General features: G+C 40.9%; 1 protein-coding gene and 1 pseudogene across 6 annotated transcripts in view; one reads left to right on the plus strand and one right to left on the minus strand.

Annotated features, from left to right (window-relative positions):
- The window catches only part of Cdh13 (cadherin 13), a 1,170,900-nt gene that overhangs the window by 26,284 nt on the left and 1,122,053 nt on the right, over positions 1-22,563 (minus strand). For all 6 annotated transcript variants that reach the window (XM_087208695.1, XM_087208541.1, XM_087208666.1 and 3 more), the window contains one exon: positions 17,007-17,149. In XM_087208695.1, the coding sequence (XP_087064821.1) occupies positions 17,007-17,149 (143 nt within the window). The remainder of the gene's footprint in view (positions 1-17,006; positions 17,150-22,563) is intronic.
- Positions 6,405-6,895, plus strand: LOC106009252 (synaptosomal-associated protein 23 pseudogene; annotated as a pseudogene).

Here is a 22,563-nt window from a genome sequence, read left to right on the forward strand (position 1 = left end):
CTCTTTTGTGGAAGCATCTATTCAAGCCCTCCACCTATTTGAGTTGTGCCTCTTGCTTATAGATTGTAGGATTTCTTTGTGTTATAAATGTCTTTACTTTGTGGTTTATCTTTTCTGAACAGTTTATGGGCCAGTGATGTAGCTCAGTGGCACTGCACCTGCCTGGGAAGTGCAAGGTCCTGAGTTTGATCCCTGGTACCAGAAAAGAAATTCTTAACAGTTTCATGTGAGGAAATTAAGAGATATATATTCTTTTTTCTTTTTGTAGTCTTCGTGTGCCTTGATTTTTAAAAAAACCTTCACTTACACCAAGAACATGTATATTCTCATGTTTTTCTCTAAAAATTGTATTATTTCACCTTCAGTGTTTTGATCTATAATAAATTTGCATTGACTACTAAGAGGTGTTCAGGATATGTTTTTTCTGTATATTTATCCAATTAACCCAGCAGTTTTTATTAAAAACACCATGCTTTTTTGTTTTTACTTCTGTGTTCTGTTGTCTCTGTCATAATCAGGGACTTATGTATGTATGAATTTCTTTCTGAATTCTGTATTTCATGGGCCAGTTTTTTTCCCTACCATTGTGCAAATACAGAGCTTTAATTACTGTTGTTTCCAAATGATTCTGAATATAAGCCTTCCAATTTATTCTTTAAGATTCTCAAGCTGAGAAAATACAAAATGATGGAGTAATGATCAGGAGCAAAATTCAGCCTCTCTGAGATTCAGAATCCAGAAATCTAGAAAATAACAGTTTGGTGAAGAGAAAAAAAATAGATCTCCAGGAACTGGGAAAGAACGGATAGGGAAATTAGAAGCTGCAGAGAAGTTGGAGAAATGGAGTATAGCCTAGAGATCTCCATCTAGCAACAGTCTTTCCACTATAACTGCCTACAAACCTAAGCAAAACCAAAACAAAATAAACACACAAAAAAACAATAGAAACATAAGAAGATAAGACAACCAAGTGCCTCCCAAAGCTCTCTGCTCCCCCAAAGCCAATCCATGGGGCAATGTGGGAGAGGAACCAAAGCCGCACAGGCAAATTATTTGAAAGGATAACATAGGAGATTAAAAAACAGATAGAAAAGTTGCTTGGTGGGCTCACAGAAGATATAACAAATAATACATGCAATAATCCAAACAATCAGGGAGCTTAGAGAAGGCACTAACAAAAAGCTAGTTGAGCTAAACAAAAAGATGCAAAACACGAATGACCAGTTTAGCAAGGAATTAGAATCTATGAAAAGATTCCAAATGGAAACCCAGGAGATTAAAAATTGTGCTGAAAATATGAGCAGCAGACCTTACCAAATGTCAGGACGGAGTGTCAGAACTAAAACACAGGGCTGCCAGCACCCAATTATTCAGATACCTTAAAAACAACAAAAGAATACGAGAAATGGATCCAACAGCTGCTAGATGATGGAAAGACCCGTCTAAGATTAACTGGCATAAATGAAAAATCAGAAGACAGCATAAATGGCATAAACAGCCTGTTTATAGAAATAATAGCAGAAAACATTCCAAATACAGGAAAAAAAATAAACATACAGATAAGTGAGCCTTATAGAAACTCAAATAGCCATGATCAAAAGGTAACCTCTACACGGCACATAGAAGTCAGTATTCCAGATGTCCAACACAGGGACGGAATCTTAAAAGCTGTTAGAAAAAAGCAAAGAATCATTTATAAAGGGAAGCCCACTGGAATTACAGCAGACACCTCAACACAAACCTTAAAGGGCAGGAGAGGGAAATATTGCAAGCCAGAAAGGAAAACAACTTTCAACCCAGACATACATATCCTGAAAAATTACTTTTCAAAAGTGATAGAGAAATAAGAAATAAAAGCACCTACAGAAATTCATGATCACCAAACCAGCACTCAAAAAAATTATTAAGGATATCCCCAAAATTATTAAGGATAGCCAAATATGCCAAAAATTCAAATAGAATGATTATACCAGGCAGAATGAGCAGTGAAGCAGAAGGGGAAAAAGAGAAAATAATGCAAAGGCAGGAATAATTCAAGACCTTTCAGTAATAACTCTCAATGTGAATGGTCTCAATTTCCCAAACAAAAGGCACTGATTGGCAGAATGGATCAAGAAACAAAATCCAATGAAATGCTGTATATAAGAAACATATTTAATTCAAAAATAAATTTGCTGATTAAAATCAAAGGATAGAAAACAATATTCCATGCAAAAGGAACTAGAAAAGAAAAAGCAGAAATAGCTATCCTAATTTCAGACAAAGTGGGCTTCAAGCCAAACTGGTTAGAAGAGGCAAAGACATATTAACATATTGGTCAAGGAAGTGATAACAATTCAAACATATGTGCACCAAACACTAGCACACCCAACTTCCTAAAACAAATACTACTGGACTAAAAATCAGATAAACAAAATTATAATGGGGACCTCAATATGTCACTGTCACAAATAGATAGATCAACTAGAAAAAAACAATCAATGAAGAAATATCAGAGTTTAACCAAGCCTTTGAACAAATAGACTTAAACAACTCTACAGAGTGTTCTACCCCAACAACAACAGACTATACATTCTTTTCTGCAGCACATGGGACTTTTTCCAAAATAATCCATATTATGGAAAACATGTTTACGTAGTTGCAAGAGAAGCAAAATTATCCCATACATATTATCAAATCATAGAGCTATGAAATTGAAAATCAATGGCAAAAGAAACCACAGAAATTAGGCAAACACATGGAAATTAATACCTTCTTGAATAACTAAGGAGGTCACAGAAGAAATCAAGGAAGAAATTAGACAGTTCCTAGAATAAACAATAATGCCAATACACCATACCAGAAACTATGGGACACAATGAAAGCAATCCTAAAAAGGAAGTTTATAGCTGTGAATGGCAATCAGAAAAACAGAAGAAGTCCAAGTAAATAATCTAATGGTGCACCTCAAGTTTCTAGGAAAATAAGAGCAATCCAAATTTAAAGATAGTACAAGAAAGGAAATTATGAAAACCAGAGCAGAATTTAATGAAATTGAGACAAAAAAATCAATGAATTGAAGAGCTGGTTCTTTTAAATAAAATAGACAAACACCTAGTTAATCTTACAGAAAAAGGAGAAAGAAAGAGCTAAATTAATGCAATGAGAAATGAAAAAGGTGAAATCAAAATAGACACTGATGAAATACAGAAGATTATTAGTAACTACTTTGGGAACCTGTACTATAATAAATTGGAGAATTTAGAAGAAATTGATAGATTCCTAGATACATCTAAACATCAAAGCAGAACAAAGAAGACATAAAATCCCTGAACAATCCTATATTCAGCAATGAAATTGAAGAAGTATTAAAGTCTCATCTAGGAAAAACTCACATCCTGATAGATTCATCCCCAGATTTGTCAAGAACTTTAGGGAATATCTAATGCCAATACTCCAAAACTCTTTAATGAAATTAAAAGGAAAGCAGTATTCCCAAAATCATTCCTGGAAGCTAGGATTACCCTGATTTCAAAACCAGAAAATAACCCAACCAAAAATGAACATAGATTCAATAATCTACAGCAAGATAATGGCAAATCTAAAGCAAGAAATCATCAAAAAGATCATACGTCATGTCCAAGAATGATTCATCTTAGGGATGCAGAGATGGTTCAACATATGCAAATCAATAAGTATAACATGTCACATAAACAGGAGTAAGCACAAAAATCACACGATAGCCTCAATTGATGCAGAAAAAGCCTTTGACAAAATCCAACATCCATTCATGGTAGAACCCAGAATAGGTATAGATGAACCTTATATCAGCCTGATAAAAGCCATATTATGACAAACCAATGGTCAACTTAAATGGGGAAAAACTGAAAGTTTTCCCTCTAAAATCAGGAATAAGACAAGGATATCTGCTATCACCACACCTGTTGAAACATGACTGGAACAATTAGAGAAGAGAAAGAAATAAAAAGGATATGTATAGGAAAGGAAGAAATCAAATTATCATTATTTTCAGATGATAGGATTTTCTCTTAGAAGACCCAAAAAATTCCACCAAAGACTCCAAGAATTAATACCAAATTTAGTAGTGTAGCAGGATACAAAGTCAACACACTGAAATCAATAGTGTTCCTGTACACCAATAATAAACTCATCTAGAAAGAAATTAGAGAAACAATACCATTCACAACAGCATCAAGAAAAATTAAACACTTATGAATTAACCAATCAAGGAAGTGAAAAAACTCTACAATAAAAAGCTACAGCGGGCTGCGGATTTAGCTCAGTGGTTCTGCCACCTGGCTCGCAAGCACAAGGACCCGAGTTCAATCCTTGGTACCACACACACAAAAAAGCTACAGTACTCTGGAGAAGGAGATTAAAGAAGATATCAGAAAATAGAAACATATCCCCTGTTTCTGGGTAGGCAGAACCAATATAGTCAAAATGGGGCCGGGGGTTTGGCTCAGTGGTTTCGCTGCCTGCTGTGCAAGTTTGATCCCCGGTACCACAAGGAAAAAAAAAAACACAGTGATAGCAAAAAAGGTGGCTAGCTCTTAAAAAAAAAATTATATATATATATAGTCAAAATGGCCATACTTCAAAAACTGATATAAAGATTTAATGCAATCCCAATCAAAATACCAATAGCATTCCTCATAGGAGAACTAAAGAAAACAATCCTAAAATTCATATAGAGCCAGTAGCCTACAGTAGCAAAAGCAATCCTTGGCAACAAGCACAAAGAAGGAGGCATCACAATCCTGGACTAAGACTATACTACAAAGATATAGTGATAAAAACAGCATAGTACTGGCAAACAAACAAAAAACTAAAGAAACCAGATATGTGGATCAGTGGAACATAATACAAGATACAGAATCAACTCCAGGCACATTCAGGTGCCTGATCTTTGACAAAGGGTCCAAAAATTTATGCTGGAGGAAGGATAGCCTCTTTAACAAATGGTATTGGGAAGATTGGCTATCCACATGCAGAAGATTGAATCTAGACTCATATCTTTCACCATGTATTAAACTAAAATAAAATGGAAGAAAGATCTAAATGCTAACATAGAAGCACTTAATCTGCTGGAAGACAAAAAAAGTAAAACTCTTTTTTTCCTTGATTTATGGAATTCTGCTTTATTCAGTTTATTAAACAAAAGCTAATGAAATCAATGCCTCCAAAATAACAGGTGCGCACACACACACACACACACACACACAACAAAATAAAACAACAAAAAAATAACACATACAGAAACAAGTTACCTATTTGAAAAAATAACACCATTAGTTAGTTACAAAATTTAATGATAAGAAAAAGTGGTTACTGGTGGAGCCAACCCACACTGATAGCTCTGAAGTATGCAGATGCTAGTTTTTAAAAAAAGGGTACAGATACTGACTATAATCTCATAATACTGTTTGGGACCTACATAAAACTGGATTCTGGACATAGTTCACTATATAAGGCAAAGAGAACAACAGTGAAATCACCAATAATTAAATCACCAATAATTAAATCATTTTTAGTGAGACAGAATAAATCCATTGTAACTTTTAAACATATTAAGCTAGATAAAACTCAAGGAAATCTATTTTTCTACCTGAGATCAAAATAAGTTTTGTTTCTTATCTAAACATAATTCTTAGCTTTGAGGTAAATTTGAATTCACATATTATGTCAAATTTTTCCAAAAAAAAATTTAAGCCTTGGGGCCAGGGATTTAGCTCAGTGGTTCTGCCGCCTGCCTTGCAAGCAGAAGGAACTGAGCTTGATCCCTGGTACCAAAAATAAATAAATAAATAAAAATTTAAGCCTTGCTTTAGTGATTCTCGTATTACACATATATATTTACATTTTTTTCTTCAAAGACTAAGAACAAGCTTATGTGGTTAATGGGTCTGTCATGGGACTGTGATACCACTACTAACATGAAAATAAAAAGCCACTCATCTGTCCAAAGTGTTCCTGTATGTGCAATATGAATCGGGATCAGAGAATCTATGTACAAGCATGAATGCCTTGAACTCTCTATGTAGCCCAGGCTGGCCTCAAACTCGTGGTGATCCTCCTGCCTCAGCCTCCCAAGTGCTGGGATTACAGACATGTGCCCCAATGCCTGGCTACACTTACTTAAAAAGAACTCATTTTATTCTACTCTTTGAGGCAGAGGTTACCAAATGGTGAGTAGGATAAAGATATTGTGCATAAAAGTTCCAAAATCAAGCATTATCCTTAATTGGCAAAAACTGAAACTTAAATAAAAAACTAAACATGACTAGATCTTTACTGTGGCTGTGCAATCCTTTTGTTTTGTGGCCTGCATATTTTTACTGAGGTAAAAACCTCTTCTCTCTTTTCCTTCACTTACTACAAACCAAAGCCAACAAACAAATGAACAAGGTGAACAACTAAACCACACAGAAGGAGGCATGGACCGGATAAAGAAAGACATGAGAGAGACAGAGAAGACTTTAACAGAGCTCACCAAGTGCTGTGGCCTTTGTGTCTGTCCATGTAACAGGACGAAGAACTTTGAGTCTGGCAAGGCCTATAAGGCAACGTGGGGAGATGATGGAAGCAGGTCACCTAGCAACGTCATATGCATGAAAGCAACCAGCCCGAGTTGCAAATGGCCAGCCTCAGTCACCAGCCAGCGGTGCAGCCAGCGACAGATACAGTAAACTAGTGACGCCAGAGAAGATGAGATGGAAGAGAACCTGACTCAAGCGGGCGATATCCCGCGAAATCTAAAGAACATGGCCTTGGACACGGGGAACGAAACTGAAGCTCAGAATCGACGAATAAACCAGATCACAGAAAAGGCTGACATCAACAAAGATTGTATTGACATTCCAACACAAGAGCAAAGAAACTCACTGACAGCTAAAGCTACTGGTGTACTGCGTCACCACTTATTCACTTCTTTAGCTGATCCTCCTATGCCATTGCCTTTTCAGAGTTGGAAATTTTGATCTCACACTGTGCTAATCGGGAGATAATGTAGAAGAGGGGCCAGTGGAGTAACAGCCTTCCTACTTTATTTTCTGTTTCTCTTGAGGGTAGACTACTGCTTGGGCTTCGCTATTTTCTTTTTCTATTCATATTCTTAGATTGGTTTTCATAGATCATATCTAGTAGTGAAGGAGGGGTATCACCCTCTTCACGTCAGCAGGTTCTTTTGCTTTCAATATTTGGAAGCACTGCCCAAGACAGCCGTAAAGAAGGCAGCTGTGGAGGTATTTTCTGTTTTTGTTTGTTGGCTTTGGTTTGTAGTAGGTGAAGGTAAAACTCTCGAAGACACAGGCCAAGGCAAGAACTTTCTGAACAGAAGCACATCTGTATAAGAAAAAATACCAAGAATCAACAAATGGGATCATATCCAATTAAAAATCTGCACAGTAAAGGAAATAACTCACAGAGTGAAGAGACAACCTACTGGATGGGAAAAAAGTGTTTGAGAACTCTTCTTTGGAGAAAGAACTAATATCCAGAATATATAAATAACTAAAAAAAACTAGACTCCCCAAATTAAAGACCCAATAACAAATGGGCCACTGAAATGAAGACACTTTCCAGAAGAAGAAATATAAATTGCCAGTAATGCACACAAAAAAGTTCAACATCACTGACCATTAGAGAAATGCAAATTAAGACACTGAGATTTCATCTTACTCCAGAAAGAATGGCCATCATCAAGAAATCACATAACAAATGCTGGTAAGGCTGCAGGTAAACTGAATTCTTCTACATTGTTGGTGGGAATATAAACTAGTACAACCACTATGGAAATCAGTATGGAGATTTCTCAAAAAATGAAAAGTAGAAATTCCATTTGACCCAGCCGTTCCCCTTCTAGGTGTCTTCCTGAAAGAGCTAAAGACATCATATCACAGTGATCCGTGCACGCCCATGTTTATAGCAGCACAATTCACAAGAGTGAAATCTTGGAGGCAGCCTATGTGTCCACCAACAGATGAGTGGATAAAGAGAATGTATTTATACACAATGGAGTACTACTCTGCCGCAAAGAAAGATGAATGTGAGTTATTTGTAGGAAATGGATGCACCTCGAGACAATAATGTTGTGAAATAAATCAGATGCATAAGCTTAAATATCACATGATTTCTCTTATGTGAGAAAGTCAAAATATAAATAAAGGGCAAAACAGGAAAGATAGATAATAGGTAATAGGGAGATCTTTTGCAAGTGGGTAAGGGACCAAGAGATAGAGGAAGGGGGGAGGGGAGGGAGGATAAAGGGATAAAAAAGAATTAAGATGTGTTTCATATGTGCACCAGCTCCCCATGAAGAATGTGATTGTTATGCACTATGAACATGTAAATAAAAATACTGTATCAAAAAAATTAAAAAAGATTCTCTTGGCTACTTTTAGCCCTTTGTATTTCAACATAAGTTCTAGAGTCAGCATATCAATGTTTTCCCCCACCTCCTAAAATATTCTAGGATTCTGGTTGGTATTGTATTGCATCCCTTAGGCCGGTGGTGATGAACCTCTGGCATGTGTGCTGCAGCAGGCATGCAGAGCCCTCTCTGTCAGGACGTGAGCCAAGTGTACGAGTTGATTCTTCTAAACTAAAACCTCAGTATTCAGGTTTAATTGCAGTGTTGGCACTTTGTGATAAATAAGTGGGTTTGAGGTTGCAGTTTGAGTAGTCAGTCTCTAAAAGGTTTGCCATCACTGCCTTAGGCCAATTTGCAGAGAACTGACATTTCAACAGCTTTGAGCCTTCCAATCCATGAACAAGGTATAGCACCTTAATAACAAGGTATAGCTTTACAAAAAAACTCTTAAGCAGTCATTTGTAGTTTTCCAGGTAGAGAACTTGGACAATTTTCTTTAAATTTATACCTTGCTCTTTGAGGCTTTTTCATACCTTGTAAATGGTATCTTTTTAAAATTTCACTTTCCGAATATTTGTTGCTGGGATATGGAATACAATTAATTTTTCATACTAATCTTGTATCTGATAACTTTTACTAAATGTACTATATTTCTCTGAAAACCTTTTTGTAGTATTTTAGGTACACAGGAATACCATTTGGAAATAAAAGAGTTTTATTTCCTTCAATTACAAAGCCTTATTTTTCTTTCGTTCCTGCTCTGGTGAGGCCTGATCTCAGGGAAAACTTTTTGGTATTTCACCATCAAGCAAGATGAGTACTGAACCTTAATATGATAAAGTCTTATCATATTAAGAAAGCTTCCCAGTTTGCTAAATTTTTTTTTGTTTAAATCATGAATCAAGTTACAATTTTTTTCAACTGCAACTATTAAGATGATCATGTTATTTTGCTGGGTTCATTTATATTTTGTTAAGGATTTTAAAATTTATCCTCATGAGCCTTCTTGTAAGATTTTGTCGGCTTTGGACAAAACCTGGTATCATAACAAGAGTTGCTGAGCATTTCTTCCATTTTATTTCTGGAAGAGTTTGTACAAGTTTTGTGCTTTTCCTTTTTAAATATTTGGAAACATGTAGTGAAGCCATCTGGGCCTTTAGTTTTTTTTGTGAAAAACTAGAGATTTTGTTTTTCATAAATATTGGGCAATTTAAGATTATGCTGTTTCCTTTTAGGTCACTTTTGATATATTTTCATTTTTGAGAAACTTGTCCATTACATCTGAACTACCATATTTACAGCACAAAATTGTTCATAATACTCTTACCTTTTGGTATCTATAGTCATGTGCACCTTTTAATTTCTGCATTGTTAATATTTCTTTTTTGTCTTTATGAGTTAATCAATTCTATTACATACTTTTCTAGTACTGAGGATTGAACCCAGGGCGTTCATGCTGAGTTGTATCCCTAGCCTTTTAATTTTTTTAGACAGGTTCTCAATACATTACTGAGTTGTACAGGGTGGGCCCAAACATGAGCCCTTCCTGCCTCAGGTTCCCAGAGTGCTGGTTTTGCAAGCCTACACCTACATGGCCAATTATTAACCTGTTTTTCTCAAGTTTCCGCTTGAGCACTACTAGTGTGGTACAACATACAAGCTTAGATATTTCACATTGTCATTATTCTTTGCATAGTATTTTCTATTTAACATCCTTTTTGACTAGGAATTATTAGAAGTGCATTATTGTATTTTCAGGCTGTTGAGATGTTTCTAATTACATTTTAATATTAATTTCTACCTTAATTCCATTGTGATGGGAAGACAAACTCTAAGTGATGACAGCTTTTAAAGGTGGGTGTTGGAATTTTCTTTATATCTATATGGGAACAACTTTGGTGAATTTTTTTCTTGCGAACTTGAATGAATTCAGTTGTTGACTTTAGAGTTCTATATAGTTAGCTGATTGAGTTTACTCATCATTCTATTCAAATCTTTGCTTCTTGTTTCATCTCTCAGCTAATGCAAGAAATGTACTAAAGAATTCCACAATGATGCTGGATATGTCTACTTCTCTTCTTTGCTTTCTCTGTTCTATATATTTTGAAACTGCGTTGTTTGGTGCATACAGATTTAGGATTGTGGATTATGATATCTCCCTTTACATTGCTCCCGTTATCATTATGCAATGGCCTCTTTACCTCTCTCTGTTTCTTGTGTTAAAATATATTTTCATGCTGTTCTGTCAGGTATGTAGTATTATCAAAGTGTATTTTTCTTTTCTACTTTCATTCTTTCTTGTTCTTTTACTTAAAGTGTGTCTATTGTAAGTAGGTAGTTTTTAAACACAGTCTGATGATCTTACTTGGAATATTTAATCCATTTACATTTAATTTTGGTATAATTAGGTTTATATTTATTGTATTGTTCTGTGCTCATTAAAACTATACTTTGTCCTATCTTGATTAATCACCTTTAATTTCATTAATTTATTAGTTTTAGATACTCTTCTATTTTTTGTGGTTACTCTAGGGTTACAATATATATATTCGACTTATTACTAATACCAGGAATTAATTTAACCACATCTTTAATGTTACAGAACCTGTTTTAACTATACTTGCTGGCCCTCACCTTTTGTATTGTTATTATCATATATTTTAGTTCTACAAGTATTTTTAACTCCTCACTCATGCCATCACAATTATTGGCTCACTCATATTGTACCTTTCTATTTTTCTTTGTGCTTCCTGCATTTCCACATCTCTCTGGGATCACCTTCCCTTTTCCTGAAATATTCTCTTCCTCCTTTGTTTTTGTTTGGCCACAAGAGTCTTCAATTTGCCTTTGGTTTGAAGGAAAAACTTGAAGGCTATAGGAGTCTAGGATGGCAGGTACTATTTGGATCTGGAAGGTCCTCCAGGGCCTGTGTGTCAAAGGCTTGGTCCCCAGGGTGGCAACTATGTGGGAGATGGTTTGACATTTAGAAGGCCAGTGCTGGTGGAAGGACATCGGGTCACTGGGGTATGCCCTCAAAGGGGACACTGGATGCCTGGCCTTTCCTCTTCCTGTCTTTGCTCTCTGGCTCATGATGTGAGTGCTTTTGCCTGGCCATGTGATCGAGGCCTGATGTGCTTTCTTGCTACAAGTCCCAGACCATGGCCAGTTGATCATGAACAGGAGCTATCAAAACTGTGAGCCAAATAAGCATTTTCTCTTTACAGGTTCATTCTCTCAATTTTGTTACAGTGATGGGAAGCTAACACAGCAAGTATTTTTAAAGTGCTCAGAAGGATGTTCCATTGCTGCACCCCATTATTTCTAGGTAGAAGTCAGACATTAGTCATATGTTGTTTCTTTGTAGGTAAAGTCTGTTTGTTTGCTTATTTTTGTTGTTGCTGGTTTAGAACCCAGTAAGCAGCAATGTACCACTGAGCTATAGCCCCAGCTGTAAATACCTATTTTATTCTCTTTGTAAATGCCTCTTATTCTTTTTGATTTTGGTTTATGTCAGTTTGGTCATGATGTACTAAAATGTGTTTTTCTTTGTTTATCCCATTTGTGGTTTGCGGAACCTCTTAAATAGGTGAATGCCTTTCCCCCAGTTTTAGAAAATTTCTGGATTTATATCTTCACAATTTTTTTCTGTTCCATTTTCATGCTCTTAATCCATCTGTGATTTAAATTTCATGCATGTCCCACTAGTCTCTTATGTTATTTTTCTCTCTGAGACTCACTTGGGGTATTTTCTGCAGCTTCATATTCCAGGTCACAAATTATGTGTTCAAATGTTAAATTTACCCGTTGAATTCTCAACATCCAATGAAATTCATCTCAGGAATATCCACTTGATTCATTTTTATATATTCCAGATCTCTGGTGTAATTCCTTTTGCTTTAATCTATCCTTTATTCCACTTTCTTGAACATGTTAATCATAGTTATTTTAAAGTCCTTGTGTTCTAACTCAAATATCAGGACCCTAGTAAGTCTGATTTTTCTGTTGATCATCAGTTGTACATTCTTGTTTTTCTAGAGGTGTAGTGATTTTTTAAATTGCAAATTTGGAGTAATGTGTAAAACAATAATGGAGGCTCAAGGTAACGTATTTTGCTTTGAGTGTTCTCTTCTCTGTGTCAGCCAGGTAGGTGAGGACTCGCCTTACCAATTCAGTCTGAGGATAGGATGGGTCAGTGGGCTGCATGCTTAACAAGGCCTGGTCAACTTGCGGCACACCCTTGTTGCTAGGCATGGCCCTTCTGGAGTTTGAGAACCTTGAGCATCTCAGCCCTGAGAGGCTGCAGGAGACTCAGCTCTGTCCTTAAACTGAAACCAGTTCCACCCCTGCCACACCCCCAACCTCTATCACTTATACCTTCAGAGTCTGGCAGGTGTCTAAATGAGAGAATGGCTGTCTGTTTGAAGAAAGCTTGGTTCCTGTGCTTGTTTTGTTTCCTGTGAGACTTCAGGAGATGTCCTGAAAACTATTTGTCCTGGGAAAACTATTTGTCCTGGTGGGTGGGGGTAGCAGCCTTGTGTTTAAAGCCCTTCAATTTCCAAATTGGCACCCCAGCTCCACTGACTCCTGCAAGCCTTTCTCCCTCCTCAGGTCTCTACCTGGGCCAACCCGACTCTCACTCAGAATAAGAAGATGGCCCCAAAGGGAAACACTGGCTGGATGTGCTGTGCTCTTTGGAATGGTTCTTCTCCCTCGTATTTTAGCTTATTTAGGGTTCAGTTCTTCCATGGTTTTCTGATATCTTTACAGCAACTAAGATGCTTTTTGTATTTTCTGATTTTTGTAAGTTACCTGTATTTTTCCAGTTTTGCAGTGGGGATGTCAAATTACTATATTCTACCTTGGAGCTCCTGTGACCTTCCATCATATTGACATGTTCTGGCATAAATGCCTGAGTGATTCCTTGTTTGGAGAAAATCAGCCCAAGAGATTTAACTTTCCTCATGCTAAATGACAAAAATCTTTATTCTTCCATTCCATCAAACAAATTGAATTTCTTTAAAATTAATAAAAACAAATGCTCACTTTAGATAAAGATGAAGCATCAGTTAGTACTGTTAACTCTGATCTAATAGATAAGTGTTGGTTTCTCCTAGTTAAACATAATACAAGAGATAAATTTTCAGTGAATGACAAGAAGAAGTCTTTAAGCACAAGTTACTCTGATTTATGCCATCTTTGAAGTTTATGATCTTTTTGTTCTAAGTCTTTTGGGTTTTGTTCAAGATTATTATTCCTAACAGTGATTCTGTATATTAATTAATGTCAACCTGTTTTCTCCTTACATCTTCAGGAACATGTTAGTCCTCTGGCAATATCTGTAACACCCGATTTTTAATTTCTTTATCTGACATGAGTTTTTTTTTTTTTGGTACCCGGGATTGAACTCGGAACCTCGTGCTTTCGAGGCAGGCGCTGGAACTACTGAGCTAAATCCCTGGCCCTGACATGAGTATTAAGAGAGGCTGAGTTTCTCTTGGGTCATGGGAAGATTATTGCCAGTTTTACTCTTTCCTTCCGGAACTCCCATTGGGATGGGATTAACATTTGCGAGCTGTTAATATGGCTTTTGGTGGGGGTCTGGAGGGCACTGGCACTTCACCTTCTCCTTTCTCTCAACAACGTGATAAGTAGGCATTATCCTTCACACATTGTAGAAACAGGGACAGAGCCTGCGAATGGATAAGGAGCTTTTGCAGTCTCACTGCCAGGCAGCTCAGGTCAGGGAGACACAGAAAAACCGAGACCCAATTTCCTCTGCAGAAATGCCTGGCGATAATGTGTCCTTAGGTCCTGACTATGTTGTAAGACAAATTAGACAGCTAGCAACTGTCATGGTGGAACTTTAAACCTATTTTCTGATTCCAGATAGAAATTTTAAAGAATGCTAAGGACAGGGCTGGAGATTTAGCTCAGTGGTTCCGGCGCCTGCCTTGCAAACGCAAGGTCCTGCGTTTGATCCCTGGTACCCAAAAAAAAAAAAAAATTAAAAAAAAAATTAAGAATGCTAAGGATGTAAGATGCCAAAGACAGGAAATGATGTCCTAAGAGGAACCTTTTTGCCTTCTTTTTTGTGGTCAAGCCCAGGGCTTCGTGCATGCTAAACACAAGCTCTACCACTGAGCCCCAACCCTAGTCCTGGAAAATGATACCCTAATGATAGGACTTGGGAAAGTCAGCCAAATTGTGTGTCGGTTTCCCAAGTTGCAGATTGTGTATTAGTTCTCCATGATATCTGTGGGCAAGATGTACACACAAAGAGAGTCACATAACTGATCACTGCATATATGGAAAGAAGGATATAACTTCTGGCAAAAATTAAAGGGCACTGTACTTTTTGGGTTTCTTTGATTAATAATTTCATACATCACTTCATAAGACAATGACAATTATATTGTACTCAACCTTCCTTCATGGCATTCTTAGCCGAGAAATTTCTCTGTAAGTACAGAACTTTTATGCAGTACAGAAGAATCTGAAATAGTTTCTGGAGCTGATCTATAATTGACAGCCCTTAGTTACACAGCATTTGAAGCATTCTTGGCTTATTGTCATTCACTGTTGATGGCCTTAACCTGTAGACCTATTCCTTCTGGAAGCTCCTCTGTTTCAGGGGCTGCCATCTCTTTTGGCATTGGTGACTCCCTAAGCAAGATCCCCTCTCCACTATTCCGGCCCTATGCTGTCAACTTCTCATGGAACAACATCTCAACGTACACCCCCAAATCAAGATGGGAGTAATGCCCTGGCACTAGCTCCAGTTCCTGTCAATGGAATAATCATTCCTGATTTCTGTACTAGACACACACCTCAGAGCAATCTCTCTCTAACTCAAGTCCAGCATGGGTTCTTCACAAAGCCAGTTTCTTTATTTCCAGTATCATCTACCTTTACCCTTCTGTTGCCCAAGGTCCTATGCCTTCTAACTCAGATACCTGCTGTGGTTTTCAACACAGTTTTCAACCGCAGACTCTGCACCAAAACTAGCCTCACTGCCTTGATTTTGGTTCCTCCTTCTTTTACCTGGGTTTCTGCCACAGCTGTATAATGCCTCCCAGCCGCACATGTTATACGCAGATCCCTGTTTACACTGCCACGGGAGTTACCTTCAAAAGTGCAGTTCATTCTGGAGCCAAGCGAGTAACCTAATCAAGTCCGACTCCTTGGCAAAGCATCCAGAGCATTCACAGTTACTTTCCCATCTGTCCCACTGCTCTTTGAGTGTCTACTCCCAGCCAGGGACTGGGACAAGTGCTGGGGATTTATTGCAAGACCCAGATCCAACTTAGTCTGCTGCCTTCTCAGCTCCCCACACTCATCTTTGCACACGGGCAGCCTACCGTGCACTCTGTCATGCTCTCTACCATACTGGCTTCCAGTAATGCTGACCGACTTGCTGACTCCCCATATATTCTTTCCAGTTGTTAGAATGTCCTGCACCTTATCAATGTATCCACTATTCAGTTTCAGTATCTCCTCTCTCTGGAATCTCTCTCCCCACACGACTTCTCAGGAAGGACAAGGGGCTCCTCTGGGCTTCCACTGTGGTTTTCTGTTTACTTGACTGACTCAGGGGCTCACTGAACACAAGGACTATGCAACACAGGGAGACTGGAGCTCAGAAACCTTAGTTTGCACCTTGCTGCTGATATGATGATGCCTATCTATAAATACTAATCTTGAGACATAAGGACTCAAAACTGAGTCTGCAGCTATAAACACCCTGCTTTTAGGAATGAGAGGCAGAATGAAACTTCTTGTACATTTGATATAGCAGACATCTACTTAACACGTCCAAAGCCCGACTCTGACCCCTCATCTCAATTAATGACGAATCCCATGAACTCTGTATTCACACTACACAGGATATTTCTAGAATCAGATCCTTTCTTAAACCCACCCCTGTAATTGCTCCGAGCCTCCACATGCCTAAATTACTGGAAGTCTCCTAAGAGGGTCCCCCACTTCTGCCATGGTTCCCTGCGGTCTGATCTCAAGAACAGAGGATGTGCATGGCCCTTTGAACTCTGCTTGCCATCTGCCCCAGTGCGCCAGCCCCAGGAGGACAGGTTTTAGGTGGTGTAGTGTCATATCCCCAGCATCTAAAACAGAGGCCAGCACCTGGTTGTTGCATTATTAGCTTTTGAATGAACAGCAGGTGTTTTGTTGTTGTGAAGAAGCTACCATGTCTTTCCCTGGATGCATCTCAATAAGATAAAAGCCATAGGAACAATTCAACGGTCAGGGTCAGTGATGTCCCATGGGACTTTCCTTCAACTTACATCACATCACAGAGCCCTCTGTGAAGAGGGGAACATGATTCTACTCTGACAGACAGCAGCCTGGCTTCCTAGCTCAGCGCCTGGACAGGTGGAGCACAGCAAGCTCACTGCTCTGACCCCTTCCTGGACACATTCACCTTTCCACAGAGACCCATGAATTCACAGGCTGGGATACTACTAACTCAGGACGTGTGTTTAGATGTTTGCTTCTCTGGTCCCATTCACTTGTATTCTCCTCAATAACACCCCAAGGTGCATAAGAAAATATATAGAAATACACAAATGTATTTGTAACTGAAATTCATACTCGCGATTGTCGTTTTCAAAGTACTCACCACTGTCGATTGCCAGGAAGAGGGCCATGTATACACTGTTTCGGACGAAGGGAGACTCCCGGTCCAGCACAGCAGTGGTGTCAACAGTCCCATTGATGGGGTTAATATTCAGCCAGCCCGCTGGGTCCTTGTAAACAGAATATCTGAAAAAAAAGCCCCAAACGATGTCAGATTGCATTTAAGTTAGAGACAAGTAGTATTTACTAAGTCCAGGGCACAACTGCCAGCCAGGTCATGGTTACCATACTCTAAACATTGCTGCAGTTGCAGTTCTTACTTAGAGAGTGGTAGCTGGCCATCCACTGGCACCTGCTCTGTGTTGAATGCTTTGCACACGTGCCCCTCTCCTCCTCAGGACAAGCGTGCAAGGAGGACGAAGCTGAACACAGCCCATCTCCTCAGTCCAGGTCCAGCCTGGTTTCTCTTACACCTCCAGTGCACCCTGCCTGCAGACCAGGTCGGGGAGCACTCGTGTGAAGGCGCAGGCCTGGAGGGTGCCTGCAGACATCAAGGGTAGCCCTGGGGACCACACAGGGAATGCAGCATCTGAACGGAGACAGGAGAAAGGGTTGAGGCACTGTCAGAGAACTAGGGGTGAACAACACGAGTTAACCCCTGGACAGAGGCAGGCACTAGGATGTCACTTTCATGAGGGCAAGGACATACGTCTGTCCATAGCCACGGCTCCAATTCCTAGAACACTGCTTAGCACGTGTACGACACCCAATAGCTACTTGCTGAAAAAATGCAGATGCATGACTGGAAGCAGACACTGTGGCTGGAACATAGCTTCTTTAAGGGAAATGGAAAGTAAATAAGTTTAGACAAACAGATGAGGCCAAATTACAAAGAACTGAAGCTTTGCTATAAAGGGATTGGACTCTGGATAACAGGAAACCACCAGAGGGTTTAAAACCTTTTTGAGGTTGTTGTGAAAGTAATATGTGCTCCTGGTTAGAAGTTCAAACCACAGAAAGAGGCATAAAGCAAGCAATGAAAATCTTCTCTGTCAGGGAGACTCTAACTGAACACAGCTCAGATGTCACTGAACCGGGAGGCTCCAGTAACTATGTGCTCTTCCTGTACTGAAGCCAGAGGGATGCCTGTGAGTGGTTTCCTGCCATTCCCCACCTCTCTGAAAGACACCGCCCTGGGAAGATGCAGGCACAGGCAGCTCACAGGTTTGGTAAGATGCCCAAAGTTGATCATCTTTGCCCTGTATGGCTGGCTGGATTTGGTAATAAGGATCTTTAAAACTCCACTTAAACAACAGGATTACAAATCTCCAAGGGATGAGCTTGTGGCAAATTCCCACCCTCGTCCTCATGGTGGAGAAGATACCCACCTACATCCTCATCCCGGAACTTGTGAATGTTCCCACACAGGGCAAGGGCTTTGCAGAGCTGATTAAGGATTGTGAGATGGGATACTGCTTTGGTCTCTGGGCTCTGTGGGTGCTAAATGCAAGAGGAAAGCAAAGAGAGCTGAGACACACAGAAGAGGAGACGCCCCTATGACCACGAAGGCGGAAACTAGAGTAGTACAGCCACAGGCCAGGGAATGCTGCAGCAGCAGAAGTAGGGAGAGGTGGGACAGACTCTCCCCTTGAGCCTTTGGAGGCTGTGTGGCCTGACTGACACCTTGTTTGACCCGGTGAAACTGACTATGGACTTCTGGCCTCCAGAACTGTGGGAGAATGCATTTCTGACAACCAGGTTTACGGTAGTTTGTTATAGTAGCATCACTGAATCATCTCAGTGGGTATAACATCCTTACTTACATATGAAGAAACTGAGGCACGGATTCCACAGCTGCTCCAGTTACAGTCAGGGCGTGGGCCCTGGTGGTCTGATCTCAAAGGCTCCATTCTGAGCCCCATGCTAACCCACTTCCCATCACCTTATTTGCTCAAGGCAGGGGTCAGAGATTGTTTGATTGAAGTTGATGCTGAATTGAAAGAAGAGGCTGAATCCTGAGGAAAAGCTGCCTCTAAGGACAGAATGGGGACAAGCCTGTGCCGTGGGGGATTTTTCAGGGGGAGGTGGGGTGGGGGTGAGGGCAGAGAGCTGCAGTGGTCCTCACCCATGACTTGGGGGTGATCTCAGGGGTGCAATGTGAGAGGAGGGACAGTCAACCTGCCTGTCAAGAGTGGGAGCCAGGGATGAGAAACCTTGGGCCATCAACGGGAAGGGGCATCTCTCCGGTGGCCAAGAACCTCCAGGAGTCCCAGGACAGGTACCCACGGCCCTGGCCTGACCACCGGGGACCCTCACTCCCTCCAGCACTGGCATGCAGGCTGATGGCCTCAGGGCTTCCCAAGGGTTTGCACAGACCCCGACACCACAGCACGGCCGTCCCGCCCCATCGAGAGGCACTGTGGCTTTCCCCTCCCCTCTAGCATGGGAGAGATGTGAGCTGACCTGAGACGTGAGTCAAGGCTTCGTCCTGGCCCACAAGAGGACACCAGGGCAAGGCCCTGTGGCTCCCTGCCAAGTGCCTGGTCTTGTCTTTCTCAGGGCAGCCGCAGGGGCGTGTGCCTTTTAGCAGTGACCACCTTGAGCACAGCCACCAGCATCACACTGAGTGTGCCACGCCTCAGGTACAGTCCCCGGATCCAGACAGCAGAAGCAGTCCTCACTCTGACCCTGTGGGGTCAGTGATGTTCGTAGTTCCCTTTTACCAATGAGGACACTGAGCAAGACAGTGTGGTGCTGCCAGGTCAGGTCACCGTGTCAGGGGTCCCCTGGGGCCAGCGGCCAGTGTGTGCTCTTTTCCCGAGCTCGCACCATGCCTGGGATGTTTTGTAAACACCCAGCCTGGCAGAGCCCTGTGGGCATCGTCTGTAGCTGCTGCAGTGCAGGGACAGATGTAGAGAGCAGGGGCCTCCTGTGGGGCACCCCTACCCCCTGGCCACCTCAATTATCATCTCAGTAATTTTGAAAAATGGAAGAGACACACTGCTCATGAAAGCAACTGCTTTAAAAACACTAGTCTTTCATTTCAATAGTAATTTACACTTCTACTTGGCAAGCTCCTACTATTTTTCAACATCCCACTCAAACGTCTCCTCTCTGTCACCCTATGTGACTTCCCAGGTAGAATTAATCACCCTCCACTAGGTTCTCACTGAGCACACACATAAATTCAAATGCTGGCCAGAGCATAATACGGGCCTTATGGGTCTGCCAATTTTGCTGGACTCTAAATTCCTTGGTGTTAGGATGAGGTAAATGTTGGCTAAAATAAGCAAAAAAATGCTTACTTTGCCTGAACCTTATGGTGCCACCACATTTATTTTCATGACTCAACAACAACTTGATACAGCGGGTACCATCCTTGTTTGAAACGTGAAGTAACCAAAATTCAGAGAGGCTTAGCCACTTGACAAAAGCAGCCCAGCTCAGGGGTGGTGGAGCTGGAGCTCAGCACAGATGTGCAGGGTTGCAGGGACCGGGCCTGGGACGCATGCAGTGTGTGCCTCATGCCACAGGCCAGGTGTTGGCCATTCTGTTTCCCAGGGTCGAGCAGATGGCCTGGGGTGTGGCAGAGGCAGGGAATACTCACTGCATCTTTTCTCTTTCAATTGGAAAAATGCTGAAAAGGAAAATGCAAAGGAAGTTGACATTTGTGTCCCATTTTATCAGGTTAGCAGGTTCACAGCTGATCCAGGGGTGATTTGTGGTGGTTCAACAGATTTGAAATAATGAAAACTTTAAATAGACCCTATTTTATCCCCTGATTATTCAACTTAGTTTTCATGTTGTATGCAAGCATGGCTCTTGATTTCTTGCTGTCATTTATATGTATGTATATATATATATATATATTTCCCCCTCAGGATGCTAGTTTTGCAGTACAATTAATGTGCTTGCTTGTTTTCTTGAATAAAGGGTCATGATGTTCAGATCAGTGCTGAGAGAGGAATGTGGATGCTAGGTAGGCTCTGACAGCCCCACCCTGGCCACTTATGCCCGAGTGTGTCACAGTTCACTATTTTTCTTCCTTAAAAAATAACCAGGTACCCATAACTCTGCTATTGATGTGTTCCAGGACCATTCACGTTTGCTTCTCTCTACTTTTTTATTTGGGGCCTCTTCTCGTGGACACCTAGCAGAGGTGTCCTGGACCACAAGTGCCCTTGAAGCCCACCCTGCTGCCCCTTCTCAGAACCACACTGGGGCACAAGGACAGAGGGCTCTCCAGGGCCAAGTCCCCAGCCCCACACTGGCTGGAGCTGCAGGTCCAAGCTAATGGCTGGGGGGCTCCGAATGGCAGGTGCATCCTCCCCGACCTAGAGGGCACCGGGGCTCAAGATCACAGCCAGCCTGCTCTTCCGCTGCTCAGCTTCTGAGTACTTTTGTTAAATCTGCCTCTTTGACCAACTGGCTGGACACACTATGTAAATTTCTGACATTTTCAAAGCTGTCTTTTTAATAAGGCTTTCAGTATAAAAATACCAGTGTACAAGACGTGTTCTGTGCTTTTAGGCCTGAAAATGCATATGCCTTATTAAATTGGAATTTCTAGGCAATTTATCTATAATGTGAACTTTGCTTGTTACAGGGGAGAAAAAATCAAATTAAAAACTGACCTCATTTCAGTCCGGAACGCAGATTCACAGAGCTGCTCAGAGTCTCGCCAAGACTCGGCCTCGCCTGGGCGCCTGTGTCAGGTGGGTAGGGGCAGACTGACGGGCAAGATTGTCTTAGTCACATTCCTCCTTGCTGAGACACAGTACTCCACCCAAAACATAATGGAGGCCACGTTCAGCTGGCTCCAAGGCAGGGTAGCATGGCAGAGGAAAAGCTGCTCACATCAGGGAGGGCAGGAAGCAGAGAGAGAAGGGAGGAGCCAGGGAGGGAGATAAGCGCTTCCGGGACATGCCCCCAGTGACCCGCCTCTTCCGGATCCCACCTCCTAACAGCAAGTCAGCTGTAGCACCCGCATTTTTTAACCACCTTCTAGAAGTCCTGCCTCCTAGCACATGAGGCTCTTGTGTGTGTGTGTGTGTGGGCATCTAGCTTTAAAACATAACAAAGATTCGCATCAGTGCAGGGGTGGGGGCAGGCTCAGCAGCAGCACAGTACCACCAAGCAGGGATAAAGCTGCCCAGAGGCCAGGGTCAGGTTTGACCTGGAGTCACTTCCCAGAGCCAGGGGCTGCCAGTCTGGGGGCCTCTGGGGGCCTGATATTGGTATGAAGGAGGAAGACCACAAAGGCTTGACAGGTCCCTTCTGCAGGCTTCTTAGGGTCACTGTCTGTGAGGTAGGGAACCCTCGTTTGTGCAGCATGGATGCCAACACCACGAGTTAGCAGAGCCTTCCTTTTATTTTAGACTTAAAAATGGTACAGAGTTATGGAGTGCCAGGAATAGCCAAACGGATCAATGCCATGCAATAGAGAACTAGAAATGGTAGAATGTATGTGCATATATATATATATATATATATATATATATGGATGTGAATCTTCCATATATTATAGATACATATCTATATATGGTAGGTAGAGTCCTTTCTATTGCTATATGAAGTGTGATCAAAGTATATGGTGAATA

The sequence above is a fragment of the Heterocephalus glaber genome, unplaced genomic scaffold (genome assembly GCF_053883595.1).
Source record: "Heterocephalus glaber isolate CG9 unplaced genomic scaffold, H.glaber_assembly_v1.0 deba00000071, whole genome shotgun sequence".
Classification (NCBI taxonomy): domain Eukaryota; kingdom Metazoa; phylum Chordata; class Mammalia; order Rodentia; family Bathyergidae; genus Heterocephalus; species Heterocephalus glaber.